This window comes from Vombatus ursinus, unplaced genomic scaffold (assembly GCF_900497805.2).
Source record: "Vombatus ursinus unplaced genomic scaffold, bare-nosed wombat genome assembly UNPS02009062.1, whole genome shotgun sequence".
In the NCBI taxonomy this organism is placed as follows: domain Eukaryota; kingdom Metazoa; phylum Chordata; class Mammalia; order Diprotodontia; family Vombatidae; genus Vombatus; species Vombatus ursinus.
The window spans coordinates 7,705,238-7,726,263 of record NW_020948840.1 but is presented as its reverse complement, the minus strand read 5'-3'; the positions used below and the strand labels follow the sequence as shown (position 1 = coordinate 7,726,263).

The 21,026-nt window shown below is 38.3% G+C and overlaps 1 protein-coding gene across 3 annotated transcripts in view; it reads right to left on the bottom strand.

Moving 5' to 3' along the window:
* FEZ2 (fasciculation and elongation protein zeta 2) overlaps positions 1 to 20,721 on the bottom strand; it is a 62,335-nt gene extending 41,614 nt beyond the window's left edge. For all 3 annotated transcript variants that reach the window (XM_027850530.1, XM_027850531.1, XM_027850533.1), the window contains exons 1-2: positions 20,451 to 20,721; positions 3,978 to 4,086 (exon numbers count right to left, since the gene is read on the bottom strand). In XM_027850530.1, coding sequence (XP_027706331.1) covers positions 3,978 to 4,086; positions 20,451 to 20,701 — 360 coding nt within the window. In that variant the 5' untranslated portion in view covers positions 20,702 to 20,721. The remainder of the gene's footprint in view (positions 1 to 3,977; positions 4,087 to 20,450) is intronic.
* Positions 20,722 to 21,026: the final 305 nt, after the last annotated feature.

Sequence of the window (21,026 nt, the reverse complement as noted above, 5' to 3'; positions counted from 1 at the left end):
TGAGATAGGGAATCAATTAGGGAGAAATAAAAGGACCAGCTTGCTGCACCAGAGAGCCCAGCTGAGATTGAATAACAAGAATTTGTAATGTACCCTGTCAGCCTGATTATGAGATTTCTTCCAGCTGCATTTAGTAGTTTGTAAGTAGGAATAGAGAAGGTAGATTGTGGGTCTCATTTAGGACTAAGGTTTGCCAAAAGGTAAGTATCAACAGGACAGGAGGGCAAGAAATTCAAAAATAAGAGTTTAGAGTAAAAATAATCTCAACTACTTGAGATTAAGGAGGGAGGAAAGTGAATTTTTTCCAGGGATAATGAATTACTCATAAAAGTACTGGGGGTTGGTGGTGGGGAGAAAGGAGGGAGACAACAAGCATTTAAATAGCACCTACTATGTGCCAGGCACTTTGCTAAGCGCTTTACAAATACTGTTTCATTTGATCCACATGACTACTCTGCAAGGTAGATGCTATTTTCTCCATTTTATAGCTAAGGAAACTGAGGCAAATAGATTAAGTAACTTACTCAGGGACACACAGCTAGTTAGTGCTAAGGCTGGATTTTAACTCAGGTCTTCCTGATTCCAGGCCCTGTGCTCTATCCACTGTGCCACTCTAGCTCTTTTCACACTGCCAAGGGACTGCTTGCAAGGGTGCAGGAGGACAAAGCCAAGGAGAGAAGTCTCTTTTCTAGGAGAGAGATAGAGATAAATATACTACAACTTATGTAGGGACTCCAGTGATCGGATTAGGAAAGGTGGTTAGACTGCTACCAGCCAGGGCAGTTGGCTAACGCATCCCAACAAGACTTACTTCCCTATCATGGAGGGGTGAAGGAACTGAAGGTCTCAATGGGAGTAAAGAACAGCTTTAGGGTGGGTGATACATAGGGAGAGCTGGGATGACAAGTGGTTATGGTCAGATAGAGAAATGACAGTTTTTTAATTAAGGAAATAGATAAGGTAGAGTGAAGGAGTAGATCATAGGACTTAAAGATGCTACGGCATTAGGAGGTTAGCAAATTTGAGGGAGCATCTGTAGGAATAATAAACTCCCCTAGTACGAAGACAAAAGTTGGGGAAGAGGGGAAGGAGGTGAACTCTGAAAAAGGTGGGAGAATGACCTAGAGCATTAGTATACTAAAACCACCACAAATTGGGTTGAATGAAAAATTTTGATTGAGCAGACTTAGAAGAAAAAAAGGGCTGCTGGAAGTTGATTTCAAAGGAAGTGACAATAGTGACCAAGGAGTATTTCAACTCCCCACTTAGGACCAGTATCATGTCAGGGGAGGAAAGAAGGTACAGCCACTGCTTAAGAGGATATCCAGAGATTCAAAGTTGTCAAGTGGAGAATGGTTGAACAAACTATAGTATAGGAATTTAACAGAATACCTCAAGAAACAAAGCATCAAGAGTTCAGAGAAACAGGAGAAAAACTGGTAAGAGTGAAGTCAGCAGAACCATGAAAACAACATATATAAAGAATAATGCAATGTAAACAAACAAAAAAAAAACCCAATAAGATGAAGCTGAATGCTGTGTAATTATGCCTGATTTTGGAGCCAAAAAATAGATGGAAAAGTGCACTTCCCGCCTTTTGATGGTAGGAGCAAGGAATTATGGAAATAAAACATATATTCTGGGACAGCTAGGTGGCACAGTGAATAGAGCTCTGGCCAGGAGTACCTGAGCTCAAATCCACCCTCAGACACTTGACACTTAACTAGCTATGTGACCTTGGGCAAGTCACTTAACCCTGACTGCTTCACCAAAAAGCAAAAACCAAAAAAACAAACAAATAAAAACATATATTCTGTGAGACATAGTTGCTTTTGCTGGCTAATTTTGTGCTCTTTTCTCCTTTGTGAGTCACTCCCTGTGCTACGTGCTAAAGATACAAATACAAAATAACTCCTCCTCTCAAGAAGTTTACATTCAAATGGCAAATAAAACATGCACATATTTAAATATATAGAGGATAAATAAAAGGCAATAAAATACAGGGCAGTTAATAAAAGAGGGCACCAGAAGTAACATCAGTAAAGACTTTATGTAAGAGATAATGCTTGTGCTGTATCTTGAAAGAGAAGGACTCTAGGAAGCAGAGCTAAAGAAAAAGTACATTCAAGCATGGAGGATGACCAGTGCAAAGGCATGGAGACAGGAGGTAAGTGAGGATATGCCTCCCTACTAATAAGAGGGAGGTATATTTCTTCCCCTCTTCACTAGGCCAAGATCAGTCACTATAATTACATAGCATTCATTTTTATATTACTGTTCTTTTTGTTGGCATTATTATAGTTATTGTATATGTTATTTTCTTGGTTCCCACTCAAATCTCTCTTACACACAGCTGCCAAAGCCATTTTCCTTAAGCACAGATCTGATCATGTCAGTTCCCTATTCAAACTCCAGAGGCTCCACATTGTCTCTAGTCTAAACTATAACTCTGTTTGTCTTTCAAAGCCCTTCACAACCTGACCCCAATCTACCTTTCTAATCTCATTATATATTACTTCCTTTTCTGCACTCTATGATTCAGTCAAATGGGCCTTGTCTTTGTTCCTCACATCTTGGACTCTATTTCCAATCTCCATGCCTTTGCACTGATCTATCCTTTGCACTTTGACTATCCTGATGCCTGGAATACATACCTTCCTCACCTCTAACTCAGACAATCACAAAATCATAAAATTTGACCACTGGAAGGGACCTCAGCAGCCAACCATTCCAATACACACAAAAGAAATCCCCACTACAATATACATGACACTTGGTCTTATAGTCTCTATTTGAAGTTCTCCAAGAAGGGGATACCTAATATTTATTGAGGCAACCCATTCAACTTTTTAATGGCTCTGATTGTTCAGGTGTTGACCACCATGATAGTACTGATATTCTTATTTTATACTATCATTTAGCAAGTCAAAAGTGAGTTGCATTGGCGTAGCATAAAGTGTGGCCCTTGCTGACCACTGCCTTTTGCTGAAATGTAACTAAAAAACTGTACTATCTAAACTATGACATGTAGGTGAACAGCTAACTTATAACACCAGTCAATTAGTACATATGTCTTGGCTATAGATTACAGATGGACAATGAGCTGGATCTAAAAATTAATAAGATAAACAGAATGATGGGTGTTGCATTTGGGAACTTTAAATGACCCCAACCCAGAGCAGCTAGGTGGCACAATGGATAGAGCACCTGCCCTGGAGTTAGGAGGACCTGAATTCAAATCTGGCCTCAGACCAAACATTTGACACTTACTAGCTGTGTGACCCTGGGCAAGTGACTTAACCCCAATTGCCTAAAAATACTAAAAAATTTTTTTAATTAAAAAAAAAATGACCCAAACCTTTTCTCTGGAAAAAAACAAAACAACAACAAACAAACAAACAAAAAACATTTGTTTTTAATACCAATGACACTATATGGTTGGAATCATGGACTACCACAATTTCCACAAAATTAAAATTGTTAGTGACTCAAAGGGCAATGGAAAAATACATGGTGAGGACACAAAGCTATGCTATACTGTCAATGCCATACTATAAACAAGAAGCAGCATAAAAGATCAACCAAGAGATGTAAGAACAAAAAAGGAAGTAGGCTGTTCAGGAAACAAGAGCAAGGTATAACAAATAAACAGCCTAGTTGGTATAATGCTATCCACATAATATTTGAAGATCAGTTGGATTTATGTGAGTCCACAGATATAAATAACACAGGATGAGAAGTTGTGATAGCTTATGGAACAAGATGGCAATACTAGATATTTCCAAATTCTTTAAGTCTGGAGTGGAGCACAATTGTGAATTTGTAGCTTAATTTGTTTCTAATTCAGCAGTGAAATATTTATATAAGTCAGAATTCAGATTCTTAAGCTTTGGATTCTTAAGCCAGTTACACATACTTTAATATCAATTTTCAAAAATAAGATAATCAGAAAATAAATGGGAAAATTCAGGACTTACCCCCTTTTCAGAGAGGTTCAAGGTGAGCAAATGCAAAGTTCTGGTATGAGAAGATTTCCAATCTACTGGCATCACATTACCATAATTATCTGTTAATGCATTCCAAATCCTTGAGAAAAGAAAAAACTATAGTCAATGTAAGTTAAAATTCTACAAGACTTCTCATTTTCTTAAAAACTGAGTATTACAGTAGAAGAACAGAATTTAGAGGTAGAAGACACCTAAGACATTATATCAGGAAAGGATATATAATTTATAAATTAGGAAATCAGGGACAAAAAGGTTAAGTGAATTTCCCAAATTCACACATGCACAAAGGAACAGACCCAGGATTTGAAACTATATCCCCTGGTTCTACCTCCAGTATAGAAAGAAAACCAAATCATAATGTGTAAAAATGAAAAACATGTTAAAATGGGAATTTCAGGAAAAGTAACAATAGAGTAGGTAGAGTACACTTATCAAGTGAAAAGGCAGAATGATAACTCAATTAGGTTTGGGACAAAAGAGTTCTGAAGAAAGATAATGTGGATGTAATATTACCAGAAATTCAATTTATTACCAGTCCTTAGCTTCTACAAATGGCACATCATAACAACAACTAGCACGATATCATACCTTTAAAGTTTGTAAAACATTTTACACACTTTATTTATCTAACTGAATCCTCTCAACAACCCTTTGAGGTATGTACTGCAAGTATTATTAGCCACATCTTACAGATAAGGAAACTAAGGCTCTCACAGTGTAATTGGGTTGGCCATGGTCTCAGAGGCAGAGGCAGAATTTGAACCAGGGCTCTTGCTGGAGTAAAAATCCCAGGTTATTTACCCTATTCCTTATCTTCGCACCTTATGTTCAAAGATACATTTTTTAACTGATTTCCAAACCTTTAAACTTTGTCACAGCAATTCATGATCTTTCTATCTCTACTGAACAGGTTTGGTGTCTTCTGTAGAATTCATTATGAATCTGAATTAAAGACAGAAGTATGAGGAAAAACAAGTGTTCATGATAGAGGTACAAAATGTTAGGTAAAGAAAAAACTGATAGAAACTCTCATTTCCTCTTTCAGTGTAGGATTTTATAGTGGAAAGGGAAGAAGGAGGTCACAAATTTTATAGCTTATACCTACTGCAGGTGAAATACCTAACTTCCAACTAGCAATATAAATAGGAAAGCTGTAGCATCAGAAAACATCAAGAAGCAGTGAAGGGGGAAAAGTCTGAAGATAGTTTGGTGAGAAACACAACTAGGCAAAGTTATCCTAAAAGTATAGATAGTTGTTGCTTTACATAAGCAGACTATTTCACAGACCTCTACCTAAAACAATTTTTATATAACGTGAATTTGCCCCTACCTATCCACTTCACTTAAGACTATATAACAAAGGCACATACAAAAAAAAACCTGTAGGCAAGACATAAAATGTACTAAAATACAGACATATTAAATACCATACCATGATAATAAATATAATTATGAAATGAAAGGTAAAGTTAAAGACAAAATATGCATAGTACTGTACAGTAAAGTTAATATAGCTATGTACACAGTATGTTGCCCTTTTCCCACCCACTGTACCTAGAATGTCTGGCTGTGCAACTTTTTTATGAAGCTCTCAGAAATGTTTAGACAGTGGTTCTCTTTTTTTCATCAGATATATGACACTAGCAAACAATATTATCCTCAATTAGTCTTTTAACTTTTAAAATTCTTGAAATATTTGGATCTACCTTTTCAATATAAGAAAAAAATTTACTCAAATGATGAAATGCTTCTACCAAGTGTTTTGTTACAAACCTTTCTGGTTCCACCTCTGGTTCTGAAGCTTCTCTTTCTTCTGCAATCTTTGCAGTTAACAGCTTAATCAGATCCTCATTTAACAGTTCTTTTAGAATTCTTTTAGAATTTGAAAATGCATAATGTGAATTTATCTAATATGAATATTTGTAAAGTGAGAACTGTTTGTATTTAAGAATTAGGGGGCAGAGCCAAGATGGTGGAGGAAAAGCAGCGACTGTCTTGAGCTCTCTCCCAAAGCCCTCCAAATACCTAAAAAAATGGCTCTAAACAAATTCTAAAGCAGCAGAACCCACAAAAAGACAGAGTGAAACAAATTTCCAGACAAAGACAGCCTGAATGGGTGATTGGAAAGGTATATCGCGTCGGGGGGGAGGGGGGGTGTAGAGCAGCGCAGTTCGGCGTGGGCGCGCAGGCCACAGCGACCCTGGGACCCTGGAGCAGGCCTCAGAGGGCTGAATCACCGGCAGCTGTGGCAGTTTCCAGACTTCTCAACCCATGAACGCCAAAGACAATTTAGAAGGTCAGTGGAAAAAGTCTGTAACTGCGGTCTCATCCGCAAGTCTCGAGCGAAACCCAGGGCAGTGACTGTTTCCTGAGTTTCCAGCCCACAGACTGAGGGGGAATCAAGTGGCTGATCAGAGGGTGATTGCAACGATCTCTTTGCCAGTGCTGAGGCAGGAATCTCTTGCTTTACCTTGGATCTGGGTCACAGTTCTGAGGGGCGGTCCTGGGGCTAGGAGGAATGCTGGCGTGGTGAAGCTTGTTGTGGCTGTGGAGAGGAAACACCTCACCCCTTATCATACCACCTTGGAAGAACTGAAAATTTACAGGTCCCTAGAAGAACCTCTGAAAACAGCTGTACAAACCCCCAAAGCTTGGGACTGTACACTCTTCACATTGGAAGCAGACTTTTACCTTAACAAAGAGTTTAAAACTCAAGTAATTGGCCAGGATCATGAGTAAGCAGCGCAAAAAGAGTCAGACTACATTATCTTACTTTGGTGACAAAGAAGATCAAAACATACAACCAGAAGAAGACAACAAAGCCAAAGCTTCTACATCCAAAGCCTCCAAGAAAAATATGAATCAGTCCCAGGCCTTGGAAGAGCTTTTTGAGAAGCAAGTAAGAGAAGTAGAGGAAAAACTGAGAGTGATGTAAGAAAATCATGAAAAACAAGTCAACAGCTTGCTAAAGGAGACCCAAAAAATACTGAAAAAAATAACACCTTAAAAAATAGCCTAACCCAAATGGCAAAAAAGCTCCAAAAAGCCAAAGAGGAGAAGAATGCCCTAAAAAGCAAAATTGGCCAAATGGAAAAAGAAGTCCAAAAGATTACTGAAGAAAATACTTCCTTAAAAATTAAATAGAGCAATTGGAAGCTAGTGACTTTATGAGAAATCAAGACACTGTAAAACAAATCCAAAAGAATGAAAAATTAGAAAACAATGTGAAATATGTCATTGGAAAAACAACTGACCTGGAAAATAGATCCAGGAGAGAGAATTTAAAAATTATTGGACTATCTGAAAGCCATGATCAAAAAAAGAGCCTAGACATCATCTTTCAAGAAATTATCAAGGAAAACTGTCCTGATATTTTAGAACCAGAGGGGCAAAATAGAAATTGAAAGAATTCACCAATCTCCTCCTGAAAGAGATCCCCAAAAGAAAACTCCTAGGAATATTGTAGCCAAATTCCAGAGTTCCCAGGTCAAGAAGAAAATATGACAAGCAGCCAGAAAGAAACAATTCAAGTATTTGGAAACACAATCAGGATAACACAAGATTTAGCTGCTTCTATATTAAGGGACCGCAGGGCATGGAATATAATATTCCAGAGAGCAAAGGAGATAGGATTACAACCAAGAATCACCTACCCAGCAAAACTGAGTATAATCCTTCAGGGGAAAAAAATGGTCATTCAGTGAAATAGAGGACTTTCAAGCATTCTTGATGAAAAGACCAGAGTTAAATACAAAATTTGATTTTCAAATACAAGACTCAAGTGGAACATGAAGAGGTAAACAGGAAAGAGAAAATCATGAGAGACTTATTAAGGTTGAATGGTTTACATTCCTGCATGGAAAGATGATATTTGTAACTCATAAGACCTTTGTCAGTATTAGGGTAGTTGGAAGGGGAAAAATTATATATAGATATACATATATATAGATATAGATAGATAGATAGAGGGCACAGGGTGAGTTGAAAATGAAGGGGTCATATCTGGAGAATAAAATTAAGGGGTGAGAGAGGAATATACTAGGAGAAGGAGAAAGGGAAAAGTAGAATGGGGTAAATTATCCCACAAAAAAAAAAACAGAAAAGAAAAGGCTCTTACAGTGGAGGGGAAACAGGGGAAGGTAAAAGGGAATGAGTGAATCTTATTCTCATAGGATTTGACTTAAGGAGGGAATAACATACACAATCAATTAGGTGTGGAAATCTGTCTTACCCTACAGGAAAATAGGGGGATGATAGAGAGGAGGGCAGATTGGGAAAGGGAGTAATCAGAAGGGAAAGGGAGTAATCAGAAGCAAATACTCCTGAGGAGGGACAGGGTCAAAAGAAAGAATAGAATAAATGGGTGGGTGGGATAGGATTAAGGGAAATATACTTAGTTTTTCACAGCATGACTATTATGGAAGTGTTTTGCATGATTAAACATGTATAATCTATATAGAGTTGCTTGCCTTATCAATGAGGGTGGGTGGGGAGGGAGGAAGGGAGAAAATTTGGAACCCAAAGTTTTAAAAACACATGGTTTAAAAAAAAATGTTTGCACATGCAACTGGGAAATAAATACAGGAAATGGGGTACAGAAATCCATCCTGCCCTACAGGAAATTTGAAGGGGAAGGGGATAAGAGAAGCGGGGGAGCGATAGAAGGGAAGGCAGTCTAGGGGAAGGGGTATTTAGAATGATGCCATCTTGGGGTGGGGGGAGGGGCAAGATGGGGTGAAAATTTGGAACTCAAAATCCTGTGGAAGTAGATATTGAAAAAAAAAATAAATAAAAAATAAATAAATAAATGAAAATTGCCACACAAAATAAATAAATGTGTGTTATAAAGAAGGAAAAAAAAAGAATAAATTAGAGGGCAAGAAACATTTTAAAAAATGGAAGAGATACCTGAAAATTTTTACAACAAACCCTTTCTACCATCAAGGACTATGAACCTATGATTTTAGACTCAAAAATCAGAGAAAATAAAGATGAGAAAAGAAACTGGACTAGATCAAATATAAACAGAGGAAGTCCGTGATGAAGGAGACAATTTGTGGGGCATAATGAGACCAATTCTCAAGGTATATAAAAGAAGGGAAGACACCAAAGGAATAAAAAACACACCCTCATACCTTATTATTACCCCCAAAAAAGGTGACAAAGAGAACAGTAACTATCAACCCATTTGCCTACAAAGATCTTTGTCATTCTCCCCAATAAACTCTTTGAGGGAAGGCATTCTTTGGTTTTTGTCTTTGTGTTCCTAGTCCCTAGTACAAAATAAGCACTTAAATACTTGCTGAATTTATTATGATATGTGTATATATGTATGTATATATGTGTGTGTGTGTGTGTCTGTGTATATGCATATATATAGATATAGATATAGATCATGAAAATAGTACTAGATTAGAAATTTAGAGAGAGGAACTCTAGGCCTTTTTTGCCACTAACCAGCACAACCATTTAATAATACATATTTTTATAACACTTTAAGATTTGAAAAAGTACTTTCCTAACAATCCTCTTAGGTACAGTGATATGAAGATTATTTATTTATGTGTGTATATATACATATATATATATATATATTTTTTTTTTGCTTTTTTGTGAGGCAATTGGGGTTAAGTGACTTGCCCAGGGTCACACAGCTAGTAAGTGTCAAGTATCTGAGACTGGATTTGAACTCAGGTCCCCCTGACTCCAAGGCCAGAGCTCTATCCACTGCACCACCTCGCTGCCCCCAATATGAAGATTATTTAGAACAAGTAATAACATTGATATGGTGTCATTTTGGAGACAGTACCGGTCATGAGTGTATGCTTCTATGGACACTAGGTTGACTTAGAATATCTAACCCTTGACTAGATGAAACCAGATTAATCAGATTTCCCCAGCTTAAGTTCATTCTCTTAAGGTTGGTTAGGTTAGTGCTGAATTTCCATGTTTCACTGATCTCTTTTGCTATGATTCTTATACTGGGATTTTGAAAAACAGGTATTACTCCAAGGAAACATACATAAAGAATTCTGAAAGAACAGCTGAATGAGGATCTGATTGAGGTGCTAGCTGCAAAGATTGCAGAAAAGGAAAGGAAGCTTCAGAACTTGAGGTCAAACTAAAAAAGGTTCACAATGAAATAGTTGGCAAAAGCACTTCATCATTTGAGTGGATTTTTTTCTTGAACTGAAAAAAATGGATCCAAGTAAGTTCACATCTCTTAAAGAATACAAAGAACTGCATTTTAAGCAAGTGCCCATTAACTGATGAATGGCTGAACAAATTAAGATATATGAATATAATGGAATACTACTATTCTATAAGAAACAATGAAGGGGATGGTTTCTGAGAAAATTGAGAAGATTTGTATGAATTAGTACAGACCGGAGTGAGCAGAAACAAGAGAGCAAAACTATATTATACTGATGCTAATACTGTAACAACATCATAAAACTTTGAAATAAAGAAGTCTGGTCAACATAATGACCAATCATGATTCCAGAAGACCAATTATATAGAAAGTCATCCATCTCCTTGGAGTTGATGAGTCCATCAAGGCACTAGAATAAGAAATACATTTTTGGACAGAGCCAACATGGGAACTTTTTTACTTAATTATGAATATTTGTAACAAGAATTTTGTTTTTCTTTTCTCTTCTTTCCAGTGGTGAGAAGGGAAAGAGGGAGAGCAAATAAATGCTTTTTTTTTAAGAGTACACTTCAGCATTAGAAATAATACAAAGGTTATTGGTGGGAAGAAGTCAAATGTTTCAAGGGTAATTCAAGGTTACAACAAAACAAAATCTCACACTTGAGAATAAGGGAGTGATCAAAAATGAAAAACTGACAACATTATTGCTTCAAAAAAGCCTAATTAATCTTTAGAAAATAAGTGAAGACTTTCAAAAGGACCTAGCAACTGGATAAGCTGTTACTGATTCCACTAAAGTGTAGTACAATCCTCTTCAAGATAAAAGAAAAGTTAGAAGACAATTAAAAAGGAAAATTGGCTGCTAACCAATACTATCATGTCAAGAAGCATTTATTAAGCACCTACTATGCACCAGGCACTACATTAAGAGCTGATGATATAAAGCAAGGAAAAAGACAGTCCCTGCCCTCAAAAAGCTTACAATCTAACAAGGGAGACATCAAGCAAATAAATATGTACAAACAAGTTATATACAGGATAAATAATTAGTGAAGGAAAGGCACTAGAATTAAGAAGGACTGGACCAACATCTTACACCATATATCAAAATAGAGTCAAAGTGGTTATACAATTTAGATACAAAGGTTCATACGATAAGCAAACTAGGAGAGCAAGGAATAGTTTACCTGTCAGATTTATGGAGAACAGAAGAATTTATGACCAAACAAGAAATAGAGAACATTATGAAATGCAAAATGGATAATTTTGATTACATTAAACTGAAAAGCTTTTGTACTAACAAAGCCAATGTAACCAAGGTTAGGAGGGAAGCAGAAAACTGGGAAGGAATTTTTACAACCAGTGTCTCTGATAAAGGCCTCATTTTTTAAATATATAGTGAACTGAGTCAAATTTATAAGAATACAAGTCATTCCCCAACTGATAAATGGTCAAAGGATATGAACAGACAGTTTTCAGAGGAAGAAATTAAAGTGATCTATAGTTATATGAAAAAATGCTCTAATTCACTATTGATTAGAGAAATGAAAATCAAACAATTCTGAGGTACCACATCACACCGATCACAGTGACTAATATGACAAAACAAGAAAATGATAAATGCTGGAGAAGATGTGGGAAAACTGGAACACTAATGCACTGTTAGTGGAGTTTTGAACTAATCCAACCATTCTGGAGAGCAATTGGGAACTATGCCCAAAGGGCTATAAAACTGTGCATACCCTTTGACTCAGCAATAACCATTTCTAGGCCTGTATCCCAAAGAGATAAAACTAATGGGAACAGGACCCACATGTACAAAAATATATATAGCAGTTCTTTTTGTGGTGGCAAAAAATTAGAAACTGAGGGGATGCCCATCAGTTGGGGAATGGTTGAACAAATTGTGGCATATGAATGTAACAGAATACTATTGTGCTATAAGAAATGATGAGCAGGCAGACTTTAGAAAAACCTGGAAAGACTTACATGAATTGATACTGAGTGAAATGAGCAGAACCAGGAGAATATTATTCACAGTAACAGCCACATTGTGTGATGACTAACTTTGATAGACTTATCTCTTCCTAGCAATGCAAAGATCTAAGACAACTCCAAAAGACTCATGATGAAAAATGCTGTCCACATCCAGAAAAAGAACTATGCAGTGTGAATGCACATCAAAGCATATTATTTGTTCTCTCTCTCTTTTTTTTAAATTTCTTCTTTCTTGTGGTTTCTCTGATTGGTTCTAATTCTTCTTTACAACATGACTAATGTGAAAATAGATTTAATATGAATGTATATGTTGAGTCTATATCAATTTACATGACATCTTGGGTTGGGGGAAGGGAAGAGATGGGGAGATAACTTGGAACTTAAAGTCTTACTGAAGTGAATGTTGAAAACTAAAAATAAATTAATTAAAAAAAAAAAGGACTGGGAAAGACTTCCTGTGGAAGGATTTTTAGTTGGGACCTGAAGGAAGTCAGTAAGTGAAGTTGAGCAGGGAGAGCATTCCAGGTGCACAGGGCAGCCAGGAAAATTCCCAGAGCCAAGAAATGGAATGCTATGTTCATGGAACACCAAGAAGGTCAATGTCAATGGATTGAAGAGTACATGGGAGGGTATAAAATGGAAGAAGACTGGAAAGACAGGAAGTAGAACTAGTTCATTTTATGTATCATCTTGGAGGTGATTGGAAGCCTGTGAAATTTATTGAATAGAGGGATAACATGGTCAGACCTCTGTTTTAGGAAATTCAATTTGTCACCTGAGTGGAGAATGGACTGGAAAGGGGCAGAGACTTTTGGCAGGAAGATCAATCAGTAGTATACCACAATAGTCCAGGCATGAGGTGATAAGGGCCCACAACAGGGTGGTAAAAATGTAGTAGCAAAGAAGGGGGTATATGAAACATATGTTACAAAGGAAAAATCAAGAGGATTTAGCAACAAATTGGATATGGGAGTAACAAAAAATGAGAAGCCCAGACAGCACCTAGTTCACAAGCTGGGGCAACTGGGAAAATAAGCAGTACCCTTCATAGTAATAGGAAAGCTAGGAAGAGGAGAGGTTTTGAGGGAAAGATGAATTCAGTTTTAGACATGCTGAGTTTGAGATTTCTATGGGATATCCAACTTAAGTTGTTTAATAGGAAGATGGAGATAGGAGGTTAGAAGAGAGAAAGTAGATCTGATGGGAGCTGATGAGATCACCAAGTGGGAGAAGACAAGAGGGCCTAGGACAGAGCCTTAGGGAACACCCTACTGAGTGTGACCTGGATGAAGACATAGCAAAGGATACTGAGGAGGGGTCAGAGAGATAGATGGAAAATCAGGAGAGAGTAGAGTCATAAGACAATACAAAGACTAGAGTAATGAAGTTTAGAGAAAGGTAGTTTTTAATGATGAAACTTCTTTTTCCATTCAAAGCTATACCCAAACTGTCAGAAGTTCATGTAAGCCTGTAAAGATCTTGGCATCTTCATTGCTATAAAATATTTACAAAAAATATTTGGAAGATTTTCTACTTCCACTGGGACTGTAAGTCTTGTCCCCAGTGAGGGAATAATGAACTCTGAAAAATAAAAGGCAGCCCAAAAGTCTTAGTTCAATTTTAAGCTTTAATAGCTTAAAAACTCTCTTGATTTAAAACCCACCGAAAATCTATGGGATAAAATCAAGAGACAGACTTGGAAAAATGGAATTTTCATCAAAGATGCATTTAACATGCAACATTACAAAAATGTGATTCCATAATGAAGAATTTTAAAATATGTGCCAAAATCTTGTGAACTCATGTAAATCAAGCATCTGAAACAAAATGACAGACATTAAAAGTTTAAGATATAAGAAGTTATAAGGTTTATTGTAAAAAATTGTTACTTTATCCCAAGTAATTCATATACTACTATAGTACAAGCATAATTATGCTTATTTATAGAGACATTAAACTAGTAAGTTAATCAGGAAGAATCACTCCTTCTTTTAGGCAATCCCATCTAAAATGAAGGGAGTGAAATAGAGAATCTCTAAGGATCCTCTAGGATCGGAATTCTCTGAATATTCACTGGATGTATATTTGGTTAAGCACTTCATTTGCCAAGTGATTTCAAACAAAAGGAACAATCTTTAAAGCTACCTCCTTAGATGAAATTTAAGATTCAGTACCCAAAGAAAATTTAGCATGTAACATAATTATGTAAAAACAAAAGACTCTGATGACATTATAGATATAGTCATAAATAAATGAGATGACATTTAATAGAGGAAAGCACAAGAAATAGAAACACCACACAAACAACTAAAGTCTAAAGAGTAACAAGAATGCACCTTCCTCTCCCCTTCCCCAAAGAATAATGGATATTTGAGTTGGCATTGCAGTGCTGTGTATGTGTATGTGTGTGTGTGTGTGTGTGTGTGTACGCATGTATGTATGGTGTATATATATATATATATACATATATATATATACACATATACCATTCATAATGTATAAAATCACATATACACATATGTTGTTGCTCAGTCATTCAGTTGTGTGCAACTCTGGCCCTTTTATCCTCCACTACTTCCCAAAGTCTGTCCAAGTTCATGTTTGTTGTTTCCATGACACTATCTATCCATCTCATCCTCTGCCATCCTGTTCTTTTTGCCTTCATTCTTTCACAACATCAAGGTCTTTTCCAATGAATCCTACCTTGCTATTATGTAGACAAAGTATTTAATCTCCAGCTTCTGTATTTGACCTTCCAGTGAATAGCCTAAATTAATTTCTTTAAGTAGTGACTGATTTGACCTCCGTGCTGTCCAAGAGACTCTGAAAAGTCTTCTCCAGCACCACAGTTCAAAAGTTTCAATTCTGTGGTGCTCAGCTTTCTTTATAATCCAACTCTAACAACCATATAATGCTACTGGAAAAACCACAGCTTTGACTAACGGACCTTTGCCAGTAAGATTATGTCTCTGCTTTTTAGTATACTGTCCAGATTCGCTATAGCTTTCCTTCCAAGGAGCAAACATCTCTTAATTTCATGGCTGTAGTCACCTTCCAAAGTGATCTTTGAGTCCAAGAATATAATATCTGACACTGCTTCCATTTCTTCTCCCTCCATTTGCCAGGAAGTGATGGGACAAGTTGTCAAAGTCTTAGACTTCTTGATGTTAAGCTTCAAGCCAGCTTTTGCACTCCCCTCATCAGGAGACATCGTAATGCTTCTTCACTTTCTGCCATAAGAGTGGTATTTTTGCATTATCTCAGATTGTTGATATTTCTCCCAGCAACCTTAATTCTAGCTTTTGATTCATCCAGCCTAGAATTTCGCATGATGTACTCTGCATATAAGTTAAATAAATAAGGTGACAATATACAGCCTTGTTATATTCCTTTTTCAATCTTAAACCAGTCAGTTGTTTCATGTTCAGTCCTAACTGTTGCTTCTTGGTCTGCATATAGGTTCCTCAGGAAACAAGATGATCTGGGACTCCCATCTCTTTGAGGACTTGCCACATTTTGTTGTGATCCACACAGTCAAAGACTGTAGTGTAGTCAATGAAGCAGGAGTAGATGTTTTTCTGGAACGCCTTTGCTTTCTCCATAATCCAGTGAATGTTGGCAATTTGGTCTCTAGCCCCTCTACCTCTTCAAAAACCAGCCTGCTCTTCTGGTAATTCTCAGTTCACATATTGCTAAAGCCGAGCTTGCAGAATCTTAAGCATAATCTTGCTGGGGTATGAAATGAATACAATTATTTGGTAATTTGAACATTTGCTGGCACTGCCCTTCTTTAGTATTGGAATGTAAACAAATCTTTTCCAAACCAGTGGACACTGTTAATTATCCAGATTCACTGGCATAATGAACACAATACTTTAATAGCATTATCTTTTAGGATTTTAAATAGCTCAGGTAGAATTCTGTCACCTCCCCTAGCCTTACTGTTAGCAATGCTTTCTAAGGCCCACTTGACTCCATTCTCCAGGATGTCTGGTTCTAGATCAGTAACCACACCGTCATGGTTATCAGTGATGTTAAGATCTTTATTGTAAAGGGAATTTTTTGTGTGTATCTTGTCACTTCTTAATTTCTTCTGCTTCTGTTAAGTCCCCACCATTTTTATCTTTTATCATGCCCATTTATACATAAAATATTCCCTGGACATCTCTAATTTTCTTGAAGAAATCTCTTGTCTTTCCCATTCTATTGTTTTCTTCTATTTCTCTGCATTGCTCATTCAAGAAAACTTTCTTTCCTTGCTATTCTCTGGAATACTGCATTCATATATATGTATGTGTATGTATATATATATATATACACACACACATATATGTATATGTATACATATATACATATATGTGTATGTGTATACACACACATACACACACATATATACTCAAAAGCAATCCTGCTAATAGGACATAAAAATGAGAGTAAGGAATTAAAGGTAATGAAAGTAGTATTACTACAATGAGCAGGGATTATATATGTCAACACAGGAGGAAGTTTAATGAATAACCCAAAATTCAGCTAATCCCAAATAACACCTCGCTTTGGAATTTACTTTGACATAGCAAGAATTATACAACTGAGGAGCTTCCCCACACATTTCCCTTCTTATTCTCTCCATTCCTTCTATTCTTCAGCTCTCTGATACCACGCCTCAAAGAAAGGTCACGGCTCTTTTGATTTTTCAGCTGGCTAGCTGTCTAACATATTACCTAAAGATTTTTCAATAATCCCCAGAGTGAAGCATAACTCAGTACTGGCCAAGGGTTTATTAAAATGATATGACTAATATTTGGAGAAGGTCCAGAGTCAGAAATTAGGGACTATGAGGGGAAAAAAGGAATTGGGAACAGTTTGCCTATAGAGACAAGCAAAGGTAAATTGAATCTTCCAAATATGTGGCAGAATAATGACAACTCTTCTATCTCTGGTAAGGACAACACAATTGGAACTGAAATGATTCAGATTAGCTATAGGGGAAAAAAATCTTATTATCATTCACAACATTTTTGAAGTACCTACTATGTGCCAGACCCTGTAGTAGGCCCTGGGGACACAAAAACCAAAGTGAAACCATATCTATCATAAAGGAGTTTATAGTTTACTGGAAGGTACACGATAAGTACAAGGTAATTTCATGAATGAGAGAACACTAACTTCTGGGCCATTTGGGGGTGGAGGAAGGAGGACAGGGACAGAAGGATAACATTCCAGACATAGTAGCCAGAGATGTCCATAGAGATGAAAGCTAAAACACTGAATTCAGTGAAGAGATAATAGACCTGTTTGGCTGGAACATAAAGGCTGAATTTGCATTTTATCCTAGTGCCATAGGGCGCAAGTAAAGTTTTTGATCAAGGGAGAAATTCAATAAGACTGTGTATTAGAAATATTAATTTGGTAGCTATGTGATGGATAAATCGGAGAGAAACAGAGACTGGAAGCAGGGGGAAATGAATAAGAGGTCATTATAAGAGTCCAGGGAAGAGGTAATAAGAGCCTGAAGTAGGGGTAGTAGTTATGTGGGTGGGAGAGATATAAATTTTGTTCTGGAAGGATATTATGCAAGATGTAACCAAACTATATGGGTTACAGGATCAAAGACTTAGAGCTAGAAGGAAATAAGAAGTTATAGAGTACAACTCCTTCATCAACCAGCTGAGGAAACCAAGATCCAGAGAAGTTGTGCCATAAGTTCTTGGGGTTACACAATTAATAAGAGGTAAAACCAGAATTCAAAACCCAGGTCACTGACTCCAAATTCAATGCTCTTTCTACTACTCCAGCTGCATATCCATGCTCTATGATAACCCTACTAACTACTTTGGAGCAATCCTCTCATTCATAATCCCAACATACATAAATACCACTTTTAAAAATTTATAGAAAAGTTTTTACAAGAATATAAAAGTAGAGAGAGAAGAAATACTTTCCCTTGGGTAGTAGCAATGGTAGATGTTGAAATCTCAACTTTTGCTGGTTGAGTGTATGTCTACAAATGCACGCGCACACACACACACACACACACACACACACACACACACACTACATACTCTTTACATCCAGCCAGCCATCTGGCCATCTGTCTGTTAATGCTAGCTACCTTGATTCTGTTCAGCTGGCCCAGCATCATTCGAAAATGACTAAACTTCCCTACCCCAGATTTTTAGAAACCATGATCCCAGTGGGGAAATTTACTTATCTAAAGAACTCTTGCCCTGGGGCTCAATGGTCTTGTTTAGTAATTGAGTGAATACAAACTAGCCCACTTTAACTAACTAGGGCAGACTCCAGATCATACTTCACCTTCATAACCCACCTAACCACTTCTCCACCTTCCTGCTACCCCCTAACTTTCTGCCTCTTGCTCTGGGGTAGTAATGTAATCAATAGTCAGTCAGTCTGTCTGTCTGTCTCTCTCTCTCTCTATTTCCCCCTCCCTCTCTATGTCTTCCAAAAGCTTTGCACGGCTGGCACATGGTAAGAACTTAATAAATAATTTTAATATATTTTCATTTATCATGTATATATTATAATACTTTAACATAAAATATCAATGTGCCCTCAAACCCAAACCCTGTTCTTGGTTCTCACCATAAGCACTAATTATTTAAGCCTCAGTTCTTTCCCAGGCCATCACTTCTGCACTGACTACACTCTCATCCTTTCCCAACCTAAACCCTTGGTGAACCACTTCAGCTATACACTGTCCTTTTCTTTGCAATACCTTGCCCCTTTATCCTATTACTGTTATTGCATAGCCAAGTCTTAGCTTGTATTACTCCCACCATCCATTGTTCCTACTATCCACTCCCATTTTTACTATTTACAAATGAAGTTGAAAAAAAATCATAAAACCATGCTAACTGGGTTCACTACAAACTTATGACACATAAACTCAACTGGGCCCTCACTGCTACAATGCAATCCTTTCACATCTCCCTAACTGACTCACTATTCCATTCACCATAGTGGTTTTTCCAAACCTTTTCATCCCTTCTCAAACCTCCCTCGCCCAGACACCCTCAGTTGAGAACTCGTATTTCACTGAAAAATTTGAAGCCACTTACTGAGAGCTCCCTCTTCTCCTCTCTTCTCACATCACCCACTTCATTTCTGCCACTCTCTCCGCCTTCACTCCTACCTTACATAATAGGCGGCCCTTCTCCTTGCCAATGCAAACCCCTCTACATGCACAAGTGATCCTATTCCATCTCATCTTCTCCAGCAGATTGTCCCCTCTATCATTCTTACTCTCTTGCTTCTCTTCAATCTTTCCTTGTCTACTGGCTGTTTCCAAACTGTCTATAAACATGCCTATGTCCGCCCCATCCTCAAAAACCCTTCAACTGATCCATCCATCCTTTCTAGCTATCCCGTACCTTTCCTCCTTTTTGTGGCTATATTCCATGAGAAGGCTGAATACATCAACACTTTTAATTTTTCTTCTCACTCTCTTCTTAACTCTCTACTGTCTTTCAGTTTTATCATTCAACCAAAATTGCTCTCTTCAAAATTGTTCATCAGTGTCTTAATTGCCGAATATAACTGTTTTTTTCTCAATCCTCATCCTTCTTAACTCATCTTCCTAAGTTCAAATCCAGCCTCAGACACTAACTAGTTGTGTGACCCTGGGCAGGTCACTTAATCCTGTTTGCCTCAGTTTCCTCATCTGTAAAATGTGCTAAAACTCCAAATGGGGTCAGGAAGAGTCAAACATGACTGAAAACAGCTGAACAACAAAAACATGTATCTATCTATGCAAACATTCAAATGAAGTAAGTCCCTGATTGCTTCAGGAGATACAAATATTTGATATGTCTACACATAACTCTATTAAAGCATTCCTATCGAGTCCCTTTTATCATGAACCTTGACATTTAGAACTGGGAAGAGCAGGGATTTCAGTATCCAAAAAACATACAGAAAGAGAATGTTAAAGGTTCAAGAGAAGGAAAGGGCAAGGAGACTGGAGGCCCCATAGAGAAAAGATTCTGACTCTGGTGCCTACCTGGGCGGGAGGGGCGAGGCACCTTCAGGAGGTGGGCGGGGCCTAGGGAAGGCGTGGTCTGGGGGGAGGGGGAGGAAGATGTGGTCTGGGAGGGGAGAAAAGGCAGGGACTCGATGGGAGGGGGGAGGGGGAGGAATGGGATGCAAGTCTCTCACTTGGGGCACAGCAGAGGGAGTGTGGGAGAGCCGGACACAGGCCTAGGTCGGGGGACGGGGAGGAGGGAGAGGCGCCTGCCCGCCGGTTCCTCGAGCCCGAGCCCGCCTGCACTCACTCATCCTCCTGCAGGAGGCTCCTCTCCGTGATTGGCCTCACCACCGCCCTCGGAGACTCGGCATCCGGACTGGAGGGGCGGAAACACAGGCTCAGCTTCTCCTCCAGGCCGCACGCCAGCGCCGAGAAGCCGACGCCTCCCTCGTCGTCAAGCGCCCTGGCCCCGGCGTTACGGTTCTGCTGGTCCAGGCGGCCCCGAGCCGAATCCTGAAACTCATAGAAATCCTGCCAGTCCCCGTCAGCCGCCATCATTGCCCGGCCAGGCCCGCCGTGCTCCGCCCCGCCCCCTGCCGGCCGGCCCCGCCCCTTGCGCGACCTCGCTTCCCAGGCCCCGCCCCCCCGTTCTCAGCTGCTGCTGCCGTGGCCCCGCCCGGCTCTGTCCCCTGCTTCCTTGTTCCTGGAGGGGATACCCAGCCTGCCTTTCTGTCCTCTGAGCTTTCTGCTTTAGGAATGTATCGCTTTCCTTTGAGAAGAAAAGCTAACGATGGGCCGATATGGCCCAAACGTGGTATGAAAGAAGAGTACTGGTAGTAAAGTCTGTGTCTTTTAATTTGGGCAGTCAGGGTCAGCTGGGTGG